Here is a 21,833-nt window from a genome sequence, read left to right on the forward strand (position 1 = left end):
CCATCAGTATTTCCAAGTCTCATCCAATTTCAGCCCATTTCTTTGTAGTAGAGGCAGGGGTGGGCAGGAAAGGTGCTGCCTCGGTGGGAGCTGATGGTGTGGGGATGTTTCTGATGCACCATCCCCGTGGCTCAGCTCCCTCTGCCCATCCTCTGCTGTCTCATTACCTCCCTGCCTGCCCAAGCATCCTCTCTCTACCCTTTTTTTTTTTTTTTTTTTTAAACTTTAAAACTTAAAATTACCTTGAGCTCTTCTCTAATTTCCAGGTACATTTCTAGATGAGTTCAGTATTCCAGGCTTGGCCAGGAACTTGACAGCTTCCCCCTGAAAACACCGTGTATTTCTGGCCCTGTATGTTCCCTCCCTGTTGCTGCAGCAAAGGAGAGTTTAAAAGTATTTTGTTTTGTTTGTTTTTTTTTTTTTTTTCTCTCCTGCTGATTTCAGCCCGAGGGATTACAGAAACAACTCCCAGCTTCATGTATCCCTACGGGACCTCAAGCAGTCAGATGGTGCTCAGAGGGGTGGACCTCTTGCTGGAGTGCATTGCTTCAGGAGTGTACGTACCGCTTCCCAGCTGCTGGAGATGGGGACGGGGTGGTCCCCAACAGTGCCCGGTGGGATGGCCTGGGACCAGGATGCTGTGGAAATAATTCTGGCTAGGGAAAGGGATTGTTCCCTTCCCTTTAACTACTATTAACAATACTCTCACAACCCACCCGAAGCATAAGAGCACAGAGCAAACAGGGGAGCTGAGTTTTGCAGCACTGTTCAGAGAAGCAGTGTCTTCAGATACTGGCTGTCCAAGGATAATTCCTTACTGTTTTGTCCTGGAAGCAATTTGCAAATCTCTTGGGTGTTCCTCACCACATTGTATGAACTGCGGGCAAGGACATTGGTAATCCTGGGCTCGGGTCAGGCTTTGGCAGCCCTTCTGGGGGGTGCTGCCTGCACACGCTGCCAGCCCAGCGCTTTACATCCCCAAACATGAGGCAAGAGATGGACTCTGCTCCTGACCAACTGGTGCTGCTCAGGGTCCTGGTTTAGGGGCTGTGGTAGGAAGGAGGGTGGCCCAGCAGTTGGATCAGTCCTTCTCCCTGGGTGTGAATCATTTCAAGTGCAGGGTTATCAACTGTTTTCTTAGGAGTAATTTTCTTGTCTTGCAAAAGCATTTATCTCCTCCCCTCTCCTTAGACCAGCACCAGACATCATGTGGTACAAGAAAGGAGGAGAGCTCCCAGCAGGCAAAACCAAGCTGGAAAACTTTAACAAGGCTCTTCGTATCTCCAATGTTTCTGAGGAAGACTCCGGGGAATATTTCTGCTTGGCGTCGAACAAGATGGGCAGCATCCGCCACACGATCTCGGTGAGAGTGAAGGGTACGTCATCTTTACCTTGCCATCTTTTTTACCCTCACAACCAGAAACTGTGAGGGGATGTGCGTGGGAGGGGATGCTCCGATCAGCTGAAAGGGCTGGTGGGGTTTGTCTCTGTGCTGTATCCAGCCATACTTGCTGCTTGTCCAAACTGACCTAAAAGTAGTGTGAGATGTGGTCTCAGCTGGTGTAACTCGGCGGAGCTTCACTGACATAAGTGGTTGTGTTTTTATGTGGCTGAAGACAGGGGGGAAGAGGACTGTCCAACCTCACTGCACTCGAGAGGATGGCATTTTCATTGTCTTAGTTCAACAGGGAACAGCAGAGAGGGGATTCTGGATGAGGTGGTAACTGCTGCATTAATAACTGGTGCATTGGTGTGTTTTAAAGCTGCTCCATACTGGTTGGATGAACCCCAAAACCTCATTCTGGCCCCTGGTGAGGATGGCAGGCTGGTGTGTCGAGCCAACGGGAACCCCAAGCCTGCGATACAGTGGCTGGTGAACGGCGAGCCTATAGAAGGTGAGCAAGGGAGAGTCTGTGCCTCCTTTACAAGAAACCTAGCCAAGGATCTCATGGCTGACCAAGAGAGCCAGAGCTGCTGTCGGGGTCCCAGGCACCCTGCTGAGCAGTGTGTGTGGGCTCCAGCATTGCAGCACATAAACCACCTGCTTGTCTGAGATAAGGCCAGTTGAACCCTGTCTTTGTAGACTGGGGAGGCCACGTACCATCGTCTGATTTTATGTGGGCTGGGAGGGAAAGATGCATAATGGTATTGTCTTGTGAATTTTAATTTAAAATTTAATTTAAAGAGTGCTCTCTGCTTTGAAGCTTCTCCCCCCAACCCAAGCCGAGAGGTGTCTGGAGACACCATTGTATTTCGAGATACCCAGATTGGCAGCAGTGCCGTGTACCAATGCAACGCGTCCAATGAGCACGGCTACCTTCTCGCCAACGCCTTTGTCAGTGTCCTGGGTAAGCACTTGTGGAAGATGAACACCTTATACTCAAGTTTTCCCTGCAAGAGTTCTCTGCTAGCTTTCCTCTTTGTTCTTAGCTACTCTGAGGCTAACGCACATGGTACATGACCTCTGCAACCGGGCTTTGGAGCAGAAGTCTATTGCCATGGACCTGCAAAGCCAGGCAAGGCTGAGCAAGTCCTGTTGGTGCTAAGACGTAAGATGTTCATATAGTGAGGCTAGAAAGGGAAGGAGAGATTAGAGGGAATGGAAAAGCTCTACTGAGTCTTGAAAGTGCTGACAAGGAAGAGAGAACAAAAGAGAGGGGAAGGTGGATGAAAAGACGGGAAAGGGAGTGGCAGGAACCACACTGGTTTCTTTTCTTTCTCAGTGGCTGTGATTTTTGCTGTTTGCAGACGTGCCTCCACGGATACTGGCCCCCCGCAATCAGCTCATCAGGGTCATTCAAAACAACAGGACCCAGCTCGACTGCCCTTTCTTTGGCTCACCGATCCCCACCTTGAGATGGTAAGAGCTGCAGCACGTCCCCTGCTAGTCCAAAGGGGTGGGAAGGGGAGGTTTCCTGCTCTTTCTTCCCTTACAATAGCACTTTGTGGTGTTGTGAGGTTTAAGAATGGCCAGGGGAACACGCTGGATGGAGGAAACTACAAGGCCCACGAGAACGGGAGCTTGGAGATGAACATGGCTCGGAAGGAGGACCAGGGCATCTACACCTGCGTCGCCACCAACATCCTGGGTAAAGCGGAGGCCCAGGTTCGCCTGGAGGTCAAAGGTAGGGGCAGGAGGGGCTCTAGGTCAAAATGTCTCTTGGATCTTCTCAGACTTGCAGCAGAAATAATAATTTAGGTTAAGGGAGGGTTGGTTTTGTGCTCCAGCAGTCTGTCAGCAAGACAAGCACTACGTAATTTGGAGCTGGAACCCAGAAAATGGTAGATTCCCTTTTAACATTGGGAAAAAATCAAAGCTGTGGATATACTGAAGCTGTAGAAGGGCTTGGTGTGGATATTGAGCTCTGAGATGCCATAAGCAATGCAAAAAGAAATATCAAAGTGTTCCTTAGGGTTAACTGATGGCGACAAAATATTTTCTGAATCAAGCTTCCGCTGAGGCTTTCCCTGTTCAGCAAAACTGATTGCTGACTCAGAAAACTGGGTCGTTTTTTAAAGGGCCAGCTTGAATTAATGGCTTCTTAAATCAGTTTATTTGCAAGCACTATAGCAAACTGGACAAACACTTGATGTGCATCCTTGTCCTTTCCAAGTAACACCACTCTTCACTGAGTTCCTGTGCTGAGAGCCAGCAGCTTGGTGCCCAACACTTTCTTTCTGACTTTGTGCAGACCCAACCAGGATTGTGAGAGGACCAGAAGATCAAGTGGTGAAGAGGGGCTCCATGCCTCGCCTCCACTGCCGAATAAAACACGACCCTACACTGAAACTCACAGTCACCTGGCTGAAAGATGACGCACCCCTGTACATCGGAAACAGGTCTGTGTTTAAGTTTCCTGGGTCTTCTCTCCCAGGATTGTCTGACTTTTTACGTTTCAGGAATCACCAGGGATAATGTGGATAAACATCAAGTTCCCACCTAGGCAACATTTGCTGTTCTTGATGCTTTTAATGTTAGTAGCTCCTTCCAACAGACACTACCTAGCAATTAAGACTGACTTGTCAGTAAATCAAGACTTTGACTATAGGTTTTACAGTTATTTTGGGACATCTTGATAAAACAGGTCGATGAATAATAAGCTACTTCAAAATTAAAATTTATCTGCTGTGAGTTCTACGGTTGTAATTTCCTTTCTGTAGCCGACTCCCTTCTCGTGAAGTGAGATCAGATCACAGGACATGAGACAGTCCGAGGTCAGACTCTTTTCCTAAAAGTGGGATTATTCTAGATATATACCAGAGCATACTTGCCTATTCCTTAGGAAATGAGGTTTCCAAGAATAACTCAACACGTCCTTAGCTGATAAAATCATCAGACCACAGACATACTCCTGTTCTGTTTGGGCTTTTATATGTATTTTATGAGAGAACAGTTAGACCTCAGTCCTGCTGCCTAATGTGCCTAGGTACAGTTTTGTGATTATTGCTTTCATCCCTTTAAGGATGAAGAAAGAAGATGATGGTCTGACAATATATGGCGTGGCTGAAAAGGACCAAGGGGATTATACCTGCATAGCTAGCACAGAGCTGGACAAGGACTCGGCTAAAGCGTACCTCACCGTGCTGGGTAAAGCTGTCCTCCCAAGGCACTGACACAGAGCAAAGTGGTTTGTTTTTAATACAACAGACTGACTTCAAGGTCAGGCTGAAAGGGTCATCTGTGATCACAGAATTGTCCTCTGAAGCAGAGATGTTCAGGGAGATGCTGGCAGAGCAATTGTTCCATTGCTGCAGGACTCGGCAAGGACGTGCTGTCTAATCTCGGACTCAGAAAATGGCATTGAATTTGAGTCAAAGAAAAACTTGCATTGGAGACAAAAAGAGTAGCTATTACATAGAGCTAAAAATATCCAAATGTGGACATTGAACCTCTGTGAGAACAGTCCTAAATTTGCAAGTGAATTTAACTGAATGTCATGACGGGTGCTGAGCAGCATTGGAAATCCGGGGGTGAATGAGCCACTCCTTGCCTTGCAGGTCCCTCTTCTCATCACAGGTAGTGAGAAACCTAAGCCCGTTCCCCCTACACATTTATGTACAATGTGAAATCGTACTTGCAAAACACAGATTTATCAATCCCTGCTCTTGGCCACCTCAGATCTTGCTGACGCGCTGCATTCACAGGAGTGCCCCAACCTCCCAGTGCCGCTGGCATAGACCCACAGTGCCCTACAAAAGTCAGAGTGCAATATGAATCCCATATCCCTAATAATGTGACTAGGCTTGATTTATTTCCCTTCCTTTTCCCCTAATAGCTAATTAACTTTACAGCAGGCTGATGCTTCCCCTTTTGCTGTGTACCAGACGTATGAATAAAGGTGCACGGAGCCTGCCTGGAGGTCTCTGGGGGAAGGATGAACCTATTCTGGTCCCCAGCCAGGACTGGATCCTTCTGAAATCTGTAACTCTGTGTGTAACTTTATATTTTGCCAGGTGCTCCTCTGGCCACCCAAGCTTAATGACTAACCTAACACCGTTAACAACCAATGTCTTACCTTGCAGCTGTCCCTGCTAACCGTTTGAGAGACTTACCAAAAGGTAATCATCACTAATTCATTTTGTTCATTTTATTTTGTAAATTGATTTTGTTTCGCCTTGCCAATAACACCAACAGAAAATCTAGGTGTAACGGCTGACAAAGCTGGGAGCTGATGCTTCCAAGTCCTGTCCAAGTTGTCCTTGAAAACTCATCCAGATGCCTGCGGGTAGAAAGGTCCTGTGCCACATAATTTTGTGTCCCACAGCGCCAATTCCTGAGTGCAAGAGTCACTTTACCCGTACCGGGAAATGGTGAGCCCAGATGGGAAAAAAAAAATACCACATTGAATCCCTTGACCTTCACCTGGAAAGAAGTTATTACTGTGACTGTTATTGCATGAGCTGGTTCTGTGCGACCATGTGGGTTGTGACCAGATAAAGAAATCAGAATTGTGCCCAGAGCATTTCTAAGAAGTGTGTATTTTCATTGAGGCTTTGTGTCCTTTCTATTCTATTTGTTTGCATTTGTTTTTTTGGACAGCTGTGTATAGTTTGTTGTAAGACCATATATCCCCCTGCTAAGCCACTATAGTGTGCATCCACCACCAGGTAACATCAGTTGTACAGGGAGCAGGTAGGGTTTCAAGGCAAGGCACGATTAGTACATGAGCACATTTGTATTTAAAAAATTGCACTGGTCCACCGAGAGCTGCAGGACGTGAATTGTGCTCCAGAGCACGTGTCCTCCCGCGGGTCTGGGCTAAGATGGCCAAGGCTTCCCCTCCCGGGAGAAGCGATGGGAACTGGGGCTCCCAGCTCCTGGGACAATCCCAGACTGATTTGTCTCGTTACTCGGCCAACAGAACGACCCGACCGGCCCCGTGACTTGGAGCTGACAGACCTGGCCGAGAGGACCGTGCGGCTGACGTGGATTCCCGGCGACGACAATAACAGCCCCATCACAGGTCAGCCCCTGGACCCTCTGCCCTGCGTCCCTCCTGCTTACTTCTGCACGGTGGAGGGAAAAGCTGAACCCTTAACTCCACCTCTCCCCCAGACTACATCGTCCAGTTTGAGGAGGACCGGTTCCAACCTGGCATGTGGCATAACCACTCCAGATACCCCGGGAGCGTCAACTCGGCCGTCCTGAGCCTCTCTCCTTACGTCAACTACCAGTTTCGGGTGATTGCGGTGAACGACGTAGGCAGCAGCCTGCCCAGCATGCCCTCCGAACGGTACCAGACCAACGGGGCACGTGAGTACCATCCGCCCGGTCTTGACTGGACATTGTTCTTAGCATCTGGCCACCGCTCTCGGTGTAGGCTCATCTCTCGTGGTGTATGATCACAGCTCCTGTAACAGAAACACATTTACACAGGCGAGGGAATGAGCTGGTCCATGCAGTCATGTGCTGGGGTGTAATTTTATATATCACATCCTTAAGCCCACGACTTAATTCTGCAGAGCAGCAAAACTCAGACAGAAAGATTGATGCAAAGGTCACTCCAGCAGAATCTGTTGAAGGAAAACCCGGTTTCACCTTACAGAGCTTTCTAAAGCAAGTCTTTCATCCTCCCTGACCACAGGAAGCTCAGAAGTCTCTTGGAAAATTAGACTCAAGTGTGAACTGGCCAAAAGCAAAAGGTATTTTGTTCCAAAATTGCTAATTCATTGTCCACTGCTAGAGCTGGCCAGGAGCCCAGATCGATGCAGGAGTAAGGTGTGCTCCAGTCCACGACCAAGACTTGGGTCTTCAGTTTGTGTGCCCAGTGCTTCGTACGTTACAGAATACTTGGGAAAATTCATATGAGGAATTCACATGAAGCTTAGTAGTTTTGCTGCATTTCTTAATTTAACCATTGCAGATATACTTCTGCAACATCTACTGGCATCTAGTGTTGGCTTTCGACATTGCTGCTCTTGTTTCAGATTTCAAAGTGTCAGACTCTGCTCCCGGGGTTGCTTCACAATGGCTGCCTTTCAGAGATTTAGGACATTTTGAAAAAAAAAAAAAAAAAAAGAAAGTAAAAAAAAAAGGCTCCTAAATAAATGGCCTGGTTTTCAAGAGTGCCGAGAGTCTCATGTTCCATTAACCTGAATGGGAACTTCTGGAAAAATCAGGCCATTAACTTCTGTCTTGGAAGTACTTCTGGCTTGCACAGTAAAGGGTTTTTAACCACTCAAATGGTCATTTTTCAAGAATATGAACTGCATTAATTTTTTTCTAATGTGAATTTCAGGTCCTGAAATTAACCCAACAGGAGTTCAAGGTGCAGGGACCCAAAAAAACAACATGGAGATAACCTGGACGGTGAGTTCTTTGGTGCTTGGCAGCCACCCAGCATCTTACCATGTTAAGAGGCAGAAAACTCAGCATCACTAACACGGGTGATGTACCACACAGAATACCATAACCTTAATGATCATAAAGGAAATAAAAATCAGAAGTTGCATCTACAGGAGAGGCCATTGTTAGTGCCTTGAGAAGGTTTGTGATAAAAATGGTAATTTGCAACTGCGTAAACCAAAGAAAATATGCTGGATTAGGATGCTGGTTAGGGAGGATGCTCAGAGAGTCTGGCTCCTTAAGCAGTATGTAGGGCTTAGAGACCAGCTCCTGCTTTTCTTTGTGGACCAGCAGGTGTCATTCACAAATAAGCCAGCATCTGTAAGGAGGATAGAAATTGCAGTGGGAGTATAGACTGGAATATAAGGATATGGTTCTCGGTCCTGCCTTGGGCCTGGAGGGCAAGGACTAGGTATGTGTCTGGGAACAAAAGTATTGACCTCCTTTGAGATTTGCTGATGGAGCATGAAATAAGAACCAGCTGCTGAACAGAACTTTTGGAAGCTCCATAGCAGAAAAATACAGTTGCTCTTTCTCCTTCTCACTTTCTTTTTCTGTTTGGGTCCATTAAGCCTCTGAACGCAACTCAAGCTTATGGGCCCAACCTCAGGTACATCGTGAGATGGAGGCGAAGGGACCCCCGAGGGAGCTGGTACAACGAGACAGTGAAGACACCAAGGCATGTTGTCTGGAACACCCCCATCTACGTACCCTACGAGATCAAAGTGCAGGCAGAGAACGACTTTGGCAGAGCCCCGGAGCCTGACACCGTCATCGGCTATTCAGGGGAAGATTGTGAGTACTTTCTCAGCCAGAGATCGTGTTTCAGGGCAGGATCCCACCCAAGGTCAGTGGGCTGGCACCTGTGCCCGGGACACGTTCATAGCACTGCTTGATTTGGCACAAAAACCCAGTTCCAGGCATTGGGAAAAAGAGGCTTGGCCATGAGATTCTGTTCTGGGCGCTGCCTGCACGACCCAAGTCACTCAGCCTCTCCCTTGCTCTCTGTAATACCTAGATAACACTTTGAGTGTGGAAGACAGTGAGATTTCACTTAAGATGAGCTCTGGCTGTACTCCAGTAAACCACATTAAATATTTTGCCCCTGACATCTGTAGGGCACTGCATTCATCTTGAATGAGAGGTGCTACGAATGGCCAAAAGGGCCTTGGTTCATCCTGGACTGGATTCTTGTGCCTCTTTGATAAGGCCCCAGCTTGGGCTCCTGTTTGCAACACACCATTTGCTCAGCTGATCTTTCTTTAAAACTCTCCACCTGGTCACGCAGAACAGCAGCCAGCTTGTTTAACTCTTTTCACCTTCTTTCTGGGCTACTGGTACCACCTTCTGTGCCTGCAGCATCCAAGATTCTGAACTACAATTATCCTTATTCTGTTAGGATAATGTGGTTTGCTGCCAACAGCTTTATTTTTAAAGAAATATATATCATCAGTTCCTTGCATTGCAGCATCAGTGGGGTCCCTGGCTGCGTGACTTCAGGATTACCAAGAAGTAAGGCAGATAAGCCATGATGCTAGGTTTGAAGTCAAAGGGGCACAAACAGGGCATAACAATTTTGCATATTTGCAGTCTTGGTGCCGAAATAGCATGCACGACACATCCTCCACCTGGGCATCTTCTCCCAGAGGAGACAGGGCAATGGGAAGGAAAATGGGCAGAAACCGTGGGAGTCAGGGTGAGAGCTGAGCACTGGAAACAAAGCTGGACCTGGCTGGGAGGCCGTCACTGGGAAAGCTCTACAAGTGCCCAGCTGCACCATCATCTCTGCATTACCAGTCTTTGGACTCCCAGGGTGGGGTTTTTTTCCTGCTTCAGTTGATAACTATGGGGCTGAACATGTGTGCTTTACATGGAGGTAAACCAGGGAGACCCCAAGCTGCCGTATCACACCCCAGACACAAATGTTTTTCTGCCTGTATCCCAAGGGGTGGGACAAGTTAAAAAAAACCCCACAAAACAAAACAAAAAAACAACCAAAAAAACCCTAAAAAACCCCAAACCAAACAAAAAACAGAGTCCCTGCCTTATTGTATCTGAATTGCTTCACAAATAACTGCAGATTTCTACATACAAGCAGGTGACCTCTTAAGGGGAGGTAAAAAACCCAACCGGATCAACAGCAGGTTCTGGCCAAATTGAGATTAATGGATGTGAAAATCACAGGTATTTTTGTAACTCTGGGATCTAACAGGGGCCAGCCACTGGCAGCAGGAGGGGGGCTGGGTTTGCTGGTACCCTTCACTTGGAGAGGAAGGTGAGCCAGACCTTGCTAACGTGATCTCTTGCAGCAGCTTGTAGGAAGCCCTGCTATTAACTGGATCACAGATATTTTCATGATAGCTGGCTGAGTGAAATACGGGGATTTTTTTTTTTTCCCCCCTCTTTCCTGTGGAAGCACTGCTAAAAAAACAACAGTCAACTTTTAAAGCATGCACAGATCAGGGAAAAATTGAGGGGGATGGAGGTAAGTGATGCCATGCTGTGTATTTGCGTGGTCATAGGGTCTGCTCACCACAAATGAGGGCAGCCAGGAAGCTGAGAATTGGCCTGTCGCTGCTGTTTTATTTTATCAAGGCTGAAAACCCTCAGAAATGGAATATAAGGAGGGAGAAAAGGAGGTGATTATCCCCATGAAATCACTGCTGGCAGACAGCAGATGGCAGAGCTGACATGCGGGGCCGCTGCTTGCCCGGCAATGCTGCGATGGGAAAACCATGGCAAGGGGGGCAGAGGGGTGTCCGTCTGTCTGTCTGACCTCCGGGGTACCACGAGGTACCTAACGTACACTCTGCTTTATCCCTGAACGCTCAGATCCCAAGGCTGCGCCTACGGATGTTAGGATAAGAGTTTTAAACAGCACTGCCATTGCTCTGACCTGGACCCGAGTGCACCTGGACACCATCCAGGGACAGCTCAAGGAGTACAGAGTGAGCAAAACCAAACCTCTTCGGCACTGAATTAATCCAGCTAACCCTCTCACAAGCCGAGGTGGCCCCGGTGATGGAGCTGCCAGTGATGGGGATGACCAAAAACTCTCCCCCGGCCATTGTGACCCTTTTGCCAGGGCTGGGTGCAGACCGCGGGGGCTGAGCTCTGCTCTGGAGCAGCACCAGAAATGAAGGGTCTTGGTTTGCTCTTTGTGGTGCCTGGACGGGGCTGGGGGGACATCTCATCTCCCGTTGCTCCCCCAGGGCTCGGTGCTGGGCTGGACCTTCCCAGTGCCTGCCCCCAGGATTTGGGGGGGGGCTTGCCCTTGTGCACCCAGAGAGGGACTTGGGGTGGTCCAACCCATGCAGCAAGGTGGCTCTTGGCTCCAGAGCTGCCCAGAACCATGGGCTGGTTGGCTCTGGGGGGAACGGCCTCAGACAGGTACAAACGGGCTAGTTTTTGGGTCATCCCCAAAGTACCTACATCATATTTTAATAAACACCAACCCCTGCAAAGCCTAAACCCTGTGGTTCGTACTAACTGGCAACTAAAGACAGCATGGATCCTGCTGTGGTTTGTTGTTGTTGTTTGGTTTTTTTTTTTTTTTTTTCTTTTAATATTGAATATTTGCTGCTAAGGTAAAATACTAGTGTTTATGTACAGAGGACAGACCCTGTTCAAAACAAGCTAAAGTCTGGACAGAGCCCCTTCGATCAGTTTAAGACGTTACCAAAAGCATGTATCCTGCAAACAGTTACAGCATTTCAAATCCAATAATCCGCTGGGCATAAAGCAAGCTCCCTGGGTACTGCTTTCATTCTTTCTGCCTCTGCTCTGTTATTCTGGTCTATTTGCCGAATGAATCTTATTTCTGTATGAAATAAGATTTACAGTCGGGGCTTTGAATGGGAGACATTCCCAGTTCAGACTTTCCTTTGTGCCTGGACGCGTCCCACCTTTCCTTGTACACTGCTACGGTACTACTCTGGGTAGAAAGGGAGAGTCTCTCGATGATCTTGGGAACCAGAAACAGCTCTTTGTAGTCTAAGCTTCGTGGTTTTGCTCTTTGACCTCTGGTAAACCCTTAACCCCGTGCTCAGCCTCTTCCTCGGGTAACACCACTGACCTGCCTCGCTGGGGGTACACAGAGCTTCATTAATTGCTCTAAAAAGGTTTCTGCAGCTGAGAGCTGCTCTTTGGAAAGGCAACATTTTGCTATGCTTTGTTAATGAAAGAACAATTGCAGTTAAATGGGAAAAGCTTCACTTGCCATGCATGTTTCTTGAAGGCCTATTTCTGGAGAGACAGTAGTTTGCTGAAGAACCTGTGGGTCTCCAAAAAACGGCAGTATGTGAGTTTTCCTGGAGACCGAAACCGGGGCATAGTGTCCCGGCTGTTTCCTTACAGCAACTACAAGCTTGAGATGGTTGTAACCAACGGGAGAGGAGATGGGCCACGCAGTGAAGTTAAGGAGTTCCCCACACCAGAAGGAGGTACGTTCCCGGGGGGGTTGTGCAGGCACCCACCCCTCAGGCGCGGGCTGGGAGAGGTTTGGGTGGTTCAGCTCTGCAGAGAGGACCGGGAGCCGCACCGCTCTGCGGCAGAGCCGTGGTGCTGCTGGGGACATGTGCTAGGGACAATTTTTAGCTGAGCCTGGGCAGCATCTTCTGGGCAGCATCACTGTCACACGGCACTGCTGTACGCCTTCGTCACCGCGGGGCAGGTGATATCTCCGCAGCTACACCTAGAGCTAGCTATCGGTGCTGTCTCATCAATCTAAAAATCCCCCTCAGGTCCTTTGAGCACATCAGCAAGTAGCTCTTAGGCTGAACAAGAGAAATGTTTGCAAAGCTTCTTCAGAGGCACAGCACCGTGCCCTTGGTTTGCTGCCTGACCTGCAAATGTCACCTCACCTCCCCATGCTGCGGGTCAGTGAAATGGGAGTGTATATATTCATCTTGCTCAGTGAAAGGCAGTAAAATCTCCGTAAGACCTAAGTACTTTTGTTCTGAAAGGATGTCACTAATACCCATCAGGCTTTTAAGGCAAGAGCGCCTCGTTCTGCTGTTTAAAGAGCTTGTGTCAAGGATGAACTTGAGATTTTAATTTTCTTGCTGTCACAGGAGCTATTTATAGACACACCAGTAAGTTTTTGTTGGAGCTGCACTTTCAGTGGCTGGCAATGAATCTTTCTATAGCACAGATGTTTTTGGCACAGTATGTTACAAAAATGCAAGAGGAGAAAACAGAGGCTGAAGGCAAATCCTGTCTCAACTAACACAAAATCCTATGGGGTCTTTCTCTTCCTCTTATTCCTGCTACACAAGAACAGCATCTCTCAGTCCTGTCTCTCTTCCTTAACATTTTCTTGGATGCTGTCACCATTTCCTAAGGATTTTCAATTCATTTGCCGTAATTAAGCTTGTTTAAAAAGAAAGGACTCTGTTCCAGCAAAGTGGTTTTGCAATCAGGTGCATTTTGATTGAGCCACTTACATGTGTGTTAGAGGCACGGAGCATTTGGGGTAGCTGTATGCCTATGTGGGAGGCACCAATTGAAACAATTATAGTGGATTATACTCTTGTCATAAGGAAACTGTTGATTTTTTTTTTTTTTTTTTCCCCTGATACCACTAAGCTATTTTATCGGCTGTATATCAACATTTAGGAGACTGAATGATACTCTGCAAAACTTCTGTTTCAAAAAAAAAAAATCAATCACTAGTCTCTCAGATCAGAGCACCAAGTTCTTTCCCCAGTCAAGACACCGCAATTATGAGTAAACCAGGAGAATAATTTAATTCGAGAATGTATAATGCTTTCCTTCCTTTACTAGCTTTGAATAAGCAGTCGTAAAAGCAGCCATTCCTCAGGGTAAGGACCAGTGTATGCTTGCACCAGCTCCCTGTTACAGACCTCTAGACACTAATAACACAAAGATGCTTTGCGATAAGAGAAGCTGCTATCCTATTTTGCCCCGTTCCAACAGATAACTAGATGAGATGTTAAGTGTTGGGCTGGGTGGGGGCTGTAAGCAAGGACCAGTAAAGTACGTGTACAACGTACAGAAGTGGGACTTGAACTCTGCCACAGCTCCGCTTCACGGCTGCAGCATCTTTGGTGGGTGTCTCGCCGAGCTACGCGCCGGAGGGCAGCAGTGCCCAGCCAGTGCGGGGCTGGGGCTGCACGTGGAGCTGCTCCAGCTTCTGCTCCCTGCACACACGCTGCTGAAAACCCTGGGCTGGCGCATGGTTTCGGGCACAGATTTCTCGTTCGATCAGTTTCTGACCTTTAGTGTGTGTGTGTGTGTGTGTGTGAATGTCTTGAGTGTATCAGTCAGCCTGCAATGTAGACAGTATTGTAAGGTATGTTATCTTGTATGTTTTTTCTTCTTTCCCTCTCCTTCCTGGTCCCATCCTCCTCCCAAGTGCCCAGCTCCCCCAGGTATTTAAGAATCCGACAGCCAAATATGGAAAGCATCAATCTGGAGTGGGATCACCCAGAGCATCCCAATGGAGTCCTCACAGGATACAACCTTAGATATCAAGCCTGTACGTTCCACGTGTTATCTTCTTAGTGATGATAATTAAGTCATTAAATATTTTCCTTGCTGCTAGTTACCTACTCGCCTAGCACAGAAAGCTCTTGGTAAGGAACTGGAGCTTTTCATCACAAGATGAGACGTGCTGGCGTTGAGAGAGGAGCCCTGGAGCAGTGCTGGGCAGCTGCAGTTAACCAGGGAGGGGGGGCGGGTGCTCAGCAGTTCTCCAGGCTTGACCATTGAAGGGAAATAAGTTTGATCTCAGATTTAAAAAGACTTTTAAGTGCAGTCTGAGTAGTTTGTGCTCACTCAGGCACAAGCTCCCGGCTGTAGAAGAGGTGCTGCCTGGAGTGCAGCACGTTCTGCAGAGCCCAGTGCAGTACAGCCTTCTCCGAGCCCCTGGCACTTGTGCTGTGTCCTTCCTCGACCACCTCTACGACCCTGAATGTCCCTTCTGGCAGGTTCCCCCGGCCAGTAAGTCACCAACTGCCCCAAATATATTTAACAGCACCTAGAGCTCTGAGCATCTGTGGCTCCACACCAACTGCAGGGTCCGGTCCTGGGGGCGAAGTGACAAGGTAGATAGATAGCACATCTCTGAAACAAGGCTGAAGCCACCACGACCTGCCTTTCCTCCCCAGTTAATGGATCCAAAATGGGCCGAACCCTGGTAGAGAACTTCTCTCCCAATCAGACAAGGTTCACCCTGCAGAGGACAGACCCCATCTCACGTTATCGCTTCTTCCTGCGCGCACGGACCCAGGTGGGAGAAGGAGAAACCCTAGTGGAGGAGTCGCCAGCCTTGCTGAACGAAGGTATGTGCAGCAGCAACAGCTTCTGGCTCTGCTGCGGGGCTGGGGGGTGACGGTACATGTGTGAGCCAAAAACTGCAGGTCAGAGAATCAGGTGGTCCACAGAGCAGCCAGTAACTGGTGTGCAGGTACTTTCTGCTGCACAGATAGGTAGGTGACTGACCAGGACTGAATATTGCAGCAGAAATGCTACCAAGGTGACTGAGGGGACTGTTCCGTGCTCTCGGGAACCATCTTGCTGACCCCCAAGCAATCAGGGTTCCTCAGGTGTTCCTGGAGCAGGAGAGCATCTTGCTCTCATCTTGCAAAAGGTGGAGCTCTAATCTGCCCCTCTGCAATCTCCGTCGGAGCTAAATAAGGGGCAGATGTGGGTGATTTTTACATGGCTCGAAGGGGGTGAGGCAGCTGCACCCTCTGGGCCGTGAACCCCAGGCAGGGGCTGCGGTGCCACCTCCCTGTCACCCCATAACCAGCAGCTGACCTGACCCTCCAAAGTGAAGCCCCAACTCCCACATTCATAATAAGATAAAATGCCCATTGTGGAACATTCATCAAACTAAGTGAAAGTTCCGGAGCCCTAAGGGAACTCAGGGAGACAAAAGCTGGCTCTTTCCTTTCCTTAGAATTTGCTAAAAGACCTATGATTTGGTTAGCACTCTGATTTAACGGGGTTTTTGTCTCCTTTCCTCCATCTCCCCCTCCCTAACTAATGGCTCTGAGTAGGAAAAGTAATTCCTACTGATGACCCAGTGGAAATGAAATGCTTCCTGACACCTCTTAGGTGGGCTCCAGCATTGCTAATTGATGTGACAAGACAGGAGATGGGGCTGCATACGCCATGGGGAAAAAAATCAGCTAAATCACACCCTGGAAAACACAAGAGGGGGCATGTCATTGCTTTAAAAAGGAGCTTTGCTGAACAGACTGTTTGAGCACATGGATTGGATTGAAGTTGTCGGTGCTGATAGTCAATAGTTCTAGTTATTTCATATGCATTTGCTTTGCTGGGTTTGTTTCTATACACTGATAACAGCACCTGTTAGCAGAGAGCAGCTAAATAATAGCCACGGTCCTGCTCCAAGGCCTAGCGTTCGTTTCCATGTTATCTCTCCTGACATCAACCAACTGTTTTATTATATTGCTTAATTGATTTGTATCAGGAAATACCAGGTACGGTGTATGCCGGGGTGACAAGGTAAGGGTCCCTGCCGGCGGGGTCGGGGGATGCGGTGGCACCCAGTGCTCCCCGGCTGCCCCTGCCCAAGGGACGAGCTGCTGCCGCTTGGCAAAAGGACAAAGCCTTGGCTGTTAAGCACCAAGAAAAAAATAAAGTAGATTACAGTCTGAAGTTACAGAAATCTGGCAAAGTTTGACCTCAAACCACGAGACCCTGAGGTACGACCTGACACAGGCGAGTTCTGTTAACGACAGGCGTGTAAGTGCGATTAGCAGCAATAAATGGCCACTTCGGTAAGAAGGCACCCCTGAAAAGCTATGTGGAAGATGTTTGGAATCAAAAAAAAAACCAAAAAAGGCAGAATAAGAAAATTAACCCCCATTAATACACTCAGAGGTTGTTTTCTGCTTGCCAGGTTCATTCACGTGAGAAGTTTAAATAAAACGCATCTCTCTGTTCTGTGCCAAGGGCTCCAACCCACCCAAGGCAGGATGAGCACCGATGTTAGGATTACACTAGAAAAGCTGAAGTGAAATTCAGAGTGTCAAAACCAGTCCTTGCTGGGATTAGATATAAGCACCTGCTTAAGCACTTTACTTAATTGACACCACTGGCATCTCTGCTGTGGAGCTGGTGTGTGTTTAACTGGTAATTTCCATCTCCAAGGGGACATCCCTGCTCTCTCTGCCCTCTGGAAGTTGCTCTGATGCACGGAGGGTGACAGGTTGTAGCTAATGCATTTATTTCCTCTCTTTCAAGTCTCTGGTGACTGTGTGCAAGTGGTCCCAAGTCTCTTGTTTGTGTGTTCTGGTTGTTTTATATATTCCTCTGTTTTCTCTTCCTTTCTTTTCTATGCTCTCCTCGTATTCCCCTCTTTATCCTTGGCGCTGCCCTCTGAAGCCACGCCAACCCCAGGTACCGTACCAGCCGGAGGAGGTAACAGGCATGGGGCAAGGCTCACTCCACGCTCGCTTGTGTGTGCTGGCAATTAAGCATGCACTCCATTAACCCTTTCAATGGGAAAGTGAAGTGTCAGGAGGATAAAATTGGCATATGAAATGACGGCAGGTAAAAACAAAGCCCCACAGGGAGAAGGGACAAGGGCAGGCTCCACAGGGGGGTCTGGAAAGATCAAAATATCTCTGAGCGGGGCTTAACAGATGCCTAATAATAGCTAAACACTGCAGCTGCCACAGACTGTACAAGTGAAAATGAGAGTCAAGTTGCCCTATTAAAGAGGTTTTTAATCCCAGGTCTGCACAAGCCCTCTCCTTTTTTAAGCCTCAACATCCCTGCCCTGCAAAATACAGATAATTTCCCAGCCAGCCCTGACTCAGTGGTGCCCCTTCTGTACCTGTGCTCTGCCCTGTGGTATTTAAACTGCATTTTTACAGCGGGAGCCTGCACTATTACTGCTGAAGCTGCTGCCTCCCTTGGCCCCGCAGGTCTGTGTTGCAGCGTATGGGCACCGCAAGCCACGTCTGCACCACCCCAGAGCTCTTGTAGGGCTGCCAGGGCTTTCATACAGGAGATTCCTTTTCTTTCCAGGTGCCCATTGAAAGGGTTAAGGACAATGTTTGTGCCCAGCTGTGCATGTCTGCATGCGAGGCTATTGCTGGCTTTGCCCTCAATTGCGAATTTCTACAGCAGTGTTGAAGCAGAGAGAAACCTTTTCTTGTAGCGGGGCGGGAGGGGCAGCATCTCTTCCTGCTTTCAAGGAAACCCAAATCCTCAGTTACCCAGTGTCAACCCTGCAAAGTCCAAAGCATAAGCATAACATCTGGTTGCCCAAAGAAGGATGCCCACCTCTTACAAAAGCTGCAGACGCGACTTTTCCCCCCCCACCCCCCCCTTTGAGCCAATATTTCAGCGGTGGGGACAGCCCCATCACCGAGCTCTGAAGGGGGCTGGCGGCAGCACTAGGGAGTGCAGCCAGCCCAAACGCACCCCGAATGCTGGGGAAAAGCTTTTGGGCTGGAGCGACAGCCCTTGTTTGCCCTGCACCTCTGTAAGAGGGTGTGCTTTGCCTTTGCTGGACACAGCCCCGGGGCTCCCCAAGGAAGAACAGCTTCTTAGGGATGCCTCTTCCCAAGTGATGCAAGTGCAGGACCAGCTCTCTGCACCTGTAGGTTTTGCTTTCCTACCTCATAGATGTTTCTCCTCCTTTTATTTTATTGCAGTGATGTCCCTCTACCCAATATTATTTTGCGTTTTTTCCTTTCTGAATAGATGCCAATCCTTTCCTTACTCTATTTTTCTCTTCCTAAAAAGAAAAAAAAAAAAAAATAAGGGTAACAGATTGGTCTGATTTCAGTGGTGAGAAACTGAAAATGGATGTAACCTTTTGGCTTAGAGGATCTCTATCCTCCACGTGCAGGAGGGCTGTTTTGCTGCTACAGCTCGTACTTCAGCCAGGGTTTAGCTTATCCACAAGAATCCAGATTTTCTTTGTGGATCAGGATCACTTTCTAAAGTATGTTCCTACTTGCAGTGGATATTGCAGGACTTTGAAAACACAACACGACCTCTCCTTTCAGCATCATCCAATTTGCAGGCATAATTTCTTACACTACTGGAACCTAGATGAATTATTTGCCATTCAAAGGACAATTCGACAAGAACAGAGCCCACTAGTCCCTCACCCTTCTGTGTTTTACATTCTGCTAGGAGAAATACTAAAGAGAAAAGATATGCCAGAGCTGAAAGAAGTCTAAAGTCAGTAACTGGGGTAGTAGGTTGTTAAGTGCGAACTCGGCCGCATTCACAGCTTCCTCACCGTGCTGGGCTTCAGCAAGAGAACCCAAGGCAGTATAAATCATAGCAAGGTCCAACACTCATCTGTGTCTTGCTCTTGAGCTGGATGTTGTTTCTTGTTAGGACACGGGGCGGGAGCTGTTACATAATTCGAGTGGTGTTTGTCCTGAGAGGCTGTTTCTCTTCCTAACAAGTACGGGGTTCGAGTGAAATATTGCTTGGCCTTTATCAGAAAACTCACCTCTGCTCAGTGACCTAGATTTTGTAGATTTTTATGGATTCACAGACAAAGTTGTCTTAAATTGCAGTAAAATGCTCTTTGCCATGGGCTGCTGACACTGAAAAAAAGTGAAAAGGTCTTTTTTTTAAGGGGTAACCTTTCATATAGGGGGTCACATAGCTGTTTTGTTTGTGTATGAGAAACTGGAGCAGCTTGATGAAATCAAAGTGGAGTGCAGGGGCTTTCCCTTAGGAAAGGCTTTACCCTTTCCTAAGCCAGACCTGGACAAAGGCAGAGGTGATATGGGAAATGAGAGGACAGCTGGAAAGCTCAAAGCATTTATGCTATGAATGAGAAAAAAAATCAAACTGGATCCTATACTACCCACGTGTATGGAAAAATCAGGGACCATAAAGCATATTGGTCTTAGACTTTAAGGAAAAAAACATCGACTTTTCTCTGTTCCCTTCTTGTCTCTCCATAATTAGGAATTGGAGGAGAAAGATCCTATTGTTCATTTTAGAAAGGGACAGCAGTAAAAACAGAGAACTGCTGACCCCTCTCTTTCAGAGGCTGCTCAATCGCTCCTTTCTATTCTTGAATTTCTTACAGCTATCATCAGATTTGGAACACTTTATGGTAAAGACTTTACAATTTCCTTCTGTTGTTAAGAAACTGGGAGAGGGCAAGAAGAAAAAAAAAAAAAGAATCTCTGAAAATGTATTTGGCTAATCATCAAAATTCATGAAAAATTAATCAAATTTCTCCAAGCCTAATTATTTTGTAGACACACCCAAGGGAAAGCTGTTACTACAGCCTAATAACACATTAAGAGCACCTTTAAATAATTAAAGAGCAGTATGGATGTGTATTGTTTCCTGTATTTTGCAAAAAAAAAAAAAAAAAAAATATGCAACTACTTCCTGAACTGCTCTACTACTCGGAGCAGGACTCAAGAACCTCTCTTAAGAGGCTCCCTCTTTAAATATCCCCCTTTTGCTTTTATGATTCTTCCTCTCTGTTTTTTTTCTAGCCTGAGCCTCACACAGTTTTTTGTGCACGTTTTGGGCTCCTTTTTACTGGTCCATTCATGGTCATAGGAGCCAAGCCGCAGCAAAGAGCACAGCCGTCCTGCTGCAAGCAGCTCTCGTTACTTAAGCCTATTAATTGCCACAGCCAGCCCGCTGCATCCTCTGTCCATTATAACAGCGTATCTCCTCCCCGCCGTGCCCCTTGGTCTCCATTACCTGAAAGGGTAATGCATCTTGCAGACAGAAAAAGCAATCTCTGCCTTGCAAAGATGGGGCCTATTAATGAGCTGAATGGTCGTTTAGATATTTCCAGGAAGATGGGGTAGGCTACGGTGGGAGCAAGAGAATGAGAATTGCTGTTACTGGCTTTTAGTCTGGGTTTCCTGGGGCAATTTCAAGCCTGCTTGAAACTGGTTTTCAGGGTTGCTGCTCTGCCCTGCAACCGGGAAAGCTGCAGCCCCTCCTGCTTTTGGGGGGTGGGAATTTTTTCCCCGCCACACAAACACCAAATGTTTGGTCCGGTACCTAAGCTCGAGGCAACTGCTGACAAAGCCCTTGAGCGAACCTCACGTTGGGAACGCAAAAAAATAAATTCAGTAACTCTGCAAAGCTCAGAAAAGTATTGCAACCACATTTTTAGAAGGCTGTCTGTGATTTCTAGTTTTTCAAAATGAACAGCTCTGGAAATGCCAGCCTGGCCCTCCATCTCCCCTGTCCCCACTTTTGCTGCCAGCAGCAGTGATGTGTCACTCCTTAATTAGCCCCGACGTGGTGGGCAGTGAGCGGGGAACCCCGGGGAGGGCTGCAGCCCCTCGCAGGCTGCTCCCTGCCCATCCCCATAGCGGGGGTGCCCTTTTTGTGGGGGCTGCCGGAGCGCTCTGAATTCTGTCAAAGACCACCTTTATCTCCCCCCAAACTGAAATCAGCTCTCATTAGGGGATGGATTTCAAAGCCTAGAAAATGCCCCTTATCTTCTCTCCCCCCAGTCTCCCAGCTGAGCTTTTCTCCTGCATACATTTCGTATTTAAACACAAATGAGGCCGTAGCTTTGAATCCTAAGGCAGTTTAGGACTAAATCCCACCATGGCTGTGGGAGCCGGGACCGGCCGCGGTGCCGCCTTCCCCCAGCCCGGTCCCATCCTGCAGCACAGTGCTGCCCAGAGATGCTCTCCCCATCCTCCCCGCTCTGACCTCTTGCTTTCTGGACTCACCCAATCCCACTTTTGTACCTGTGCCTAGTCCTGCCGGGATCATTTTTGTCTCCAGTGCCAACACCCCCTCCTCGACCTCACGCATGGACCTGCTCGGGAGCAAGCTGGCATTACCCTGATGCAATGCCCTGCTCTGGGGGATCACTCCCACCAGCGCCGGAGCAGGGGGGACAAATCCTGCCCAGCATCACCAGCAGCCAGAGCTGAGCAGCACAGCTCAGCCCGGTGCTGAATCGCTTCGGTCAGCGCGTCATCCGGGAAGGTCTTGGCACTGCAGCTTCACCTGTGTGTGC

The 21,833-nt window shown here is 48.1% G+C and overlaps 1 protein-coding gene across 28 annotated transcripts in view; it reads left to right on the forward strand.

Annotated features, from left to right (window-relative positions):
• Positions 1–21,833, forward strand: part of NFASC (neurofascin) — a 94,439-nt gene that overhangs the window by 50,889 nt on the left and 21,717 nt on the right. For 10 of the 28 annotated variants that reach the window (XR_006166028.1, XM_042800172.1, XM_042800171.1 and 7 more), the window contains 18 exons: positions 445–556; positions 1,192–1,376; positions 1,764–1,895; positions 2,205–2,348; positions 2,749–2,860; positions 2,959–3,125; positions 3,693–3,840; positions 4,464–4,588; positions 5,524–5,559; positions 6,363–6,464; positions 6,557–6,754; positions 7,740–7,810; positions 8,419–8,641; positions 10,679–10,794; positions 12,084–12,288; positions 14,223–14,345; positions 14,977–15,150; positions 17,225–17,260. Coding sequence is in view for 27 of the 28 variants with exons in the window: in XM_042800172.1 (XP_042656106.1) it covers positions 445–556; positions 1,192–1,376; positions 1,764–1,895; positions 2,205–2,348; positions 2,749–2,860; positions 2,959–3,125; positions 3,693–3,840; positions 4,464–4,588; positions 5,524–5,559; positions 6,363–6,464; positions 6,557–6,754; positions 7,740–7,810; positions 8,419–8,641; positions 10,679–10,794; positions 12,084–12,288; positions 14,223–14,345; positions 14,977–15,150; positions 17,225–17,260 (2,409 nt within the window). In the remaining variant the exon portion in view is untranslated. The remainder of the gene's footprint in view (positions 1–444; positions 557–1,191; positions 1,377–1,763; positions 1,896–2,204; positions 2,349–2,748; positions 2,861–2,958; positions 3,126–3,692; positions 3,841–4,463; positions 4,589–5,523; positions 5,560–6,362; positions 6,465–6,556; positions 6,755–7,739; positions 7,811–8,418; positions 8,642–10,678; positions 10,795–12,083; positions 12,289–14,222; positions 14,346–14,976; positions 15,151–17,224; positions 17,261–21,833) is intronic. The other 18 variants (XM_042800174.1, XM_042800179.1, XM_042800183.1 and 15 more) reach the window with 10 other exon arrangements.

This window comes from Tyto alba, unplaced genomic scaffold (assembly GCF_018691265.1).
Source record: "Tyto alba isolate M040663 unplaced genomic scaffold, T.alba_DEE_v4.0 Super-Scaffold_30, whole genome shotgun sequence".
NCBI classification, from domain to species: domain Eukaryota; kingdom Metazoa; phylum Chordata; class Aves; order Strigiformes; family Tytonidae; genus Tyto; species Tyto alba.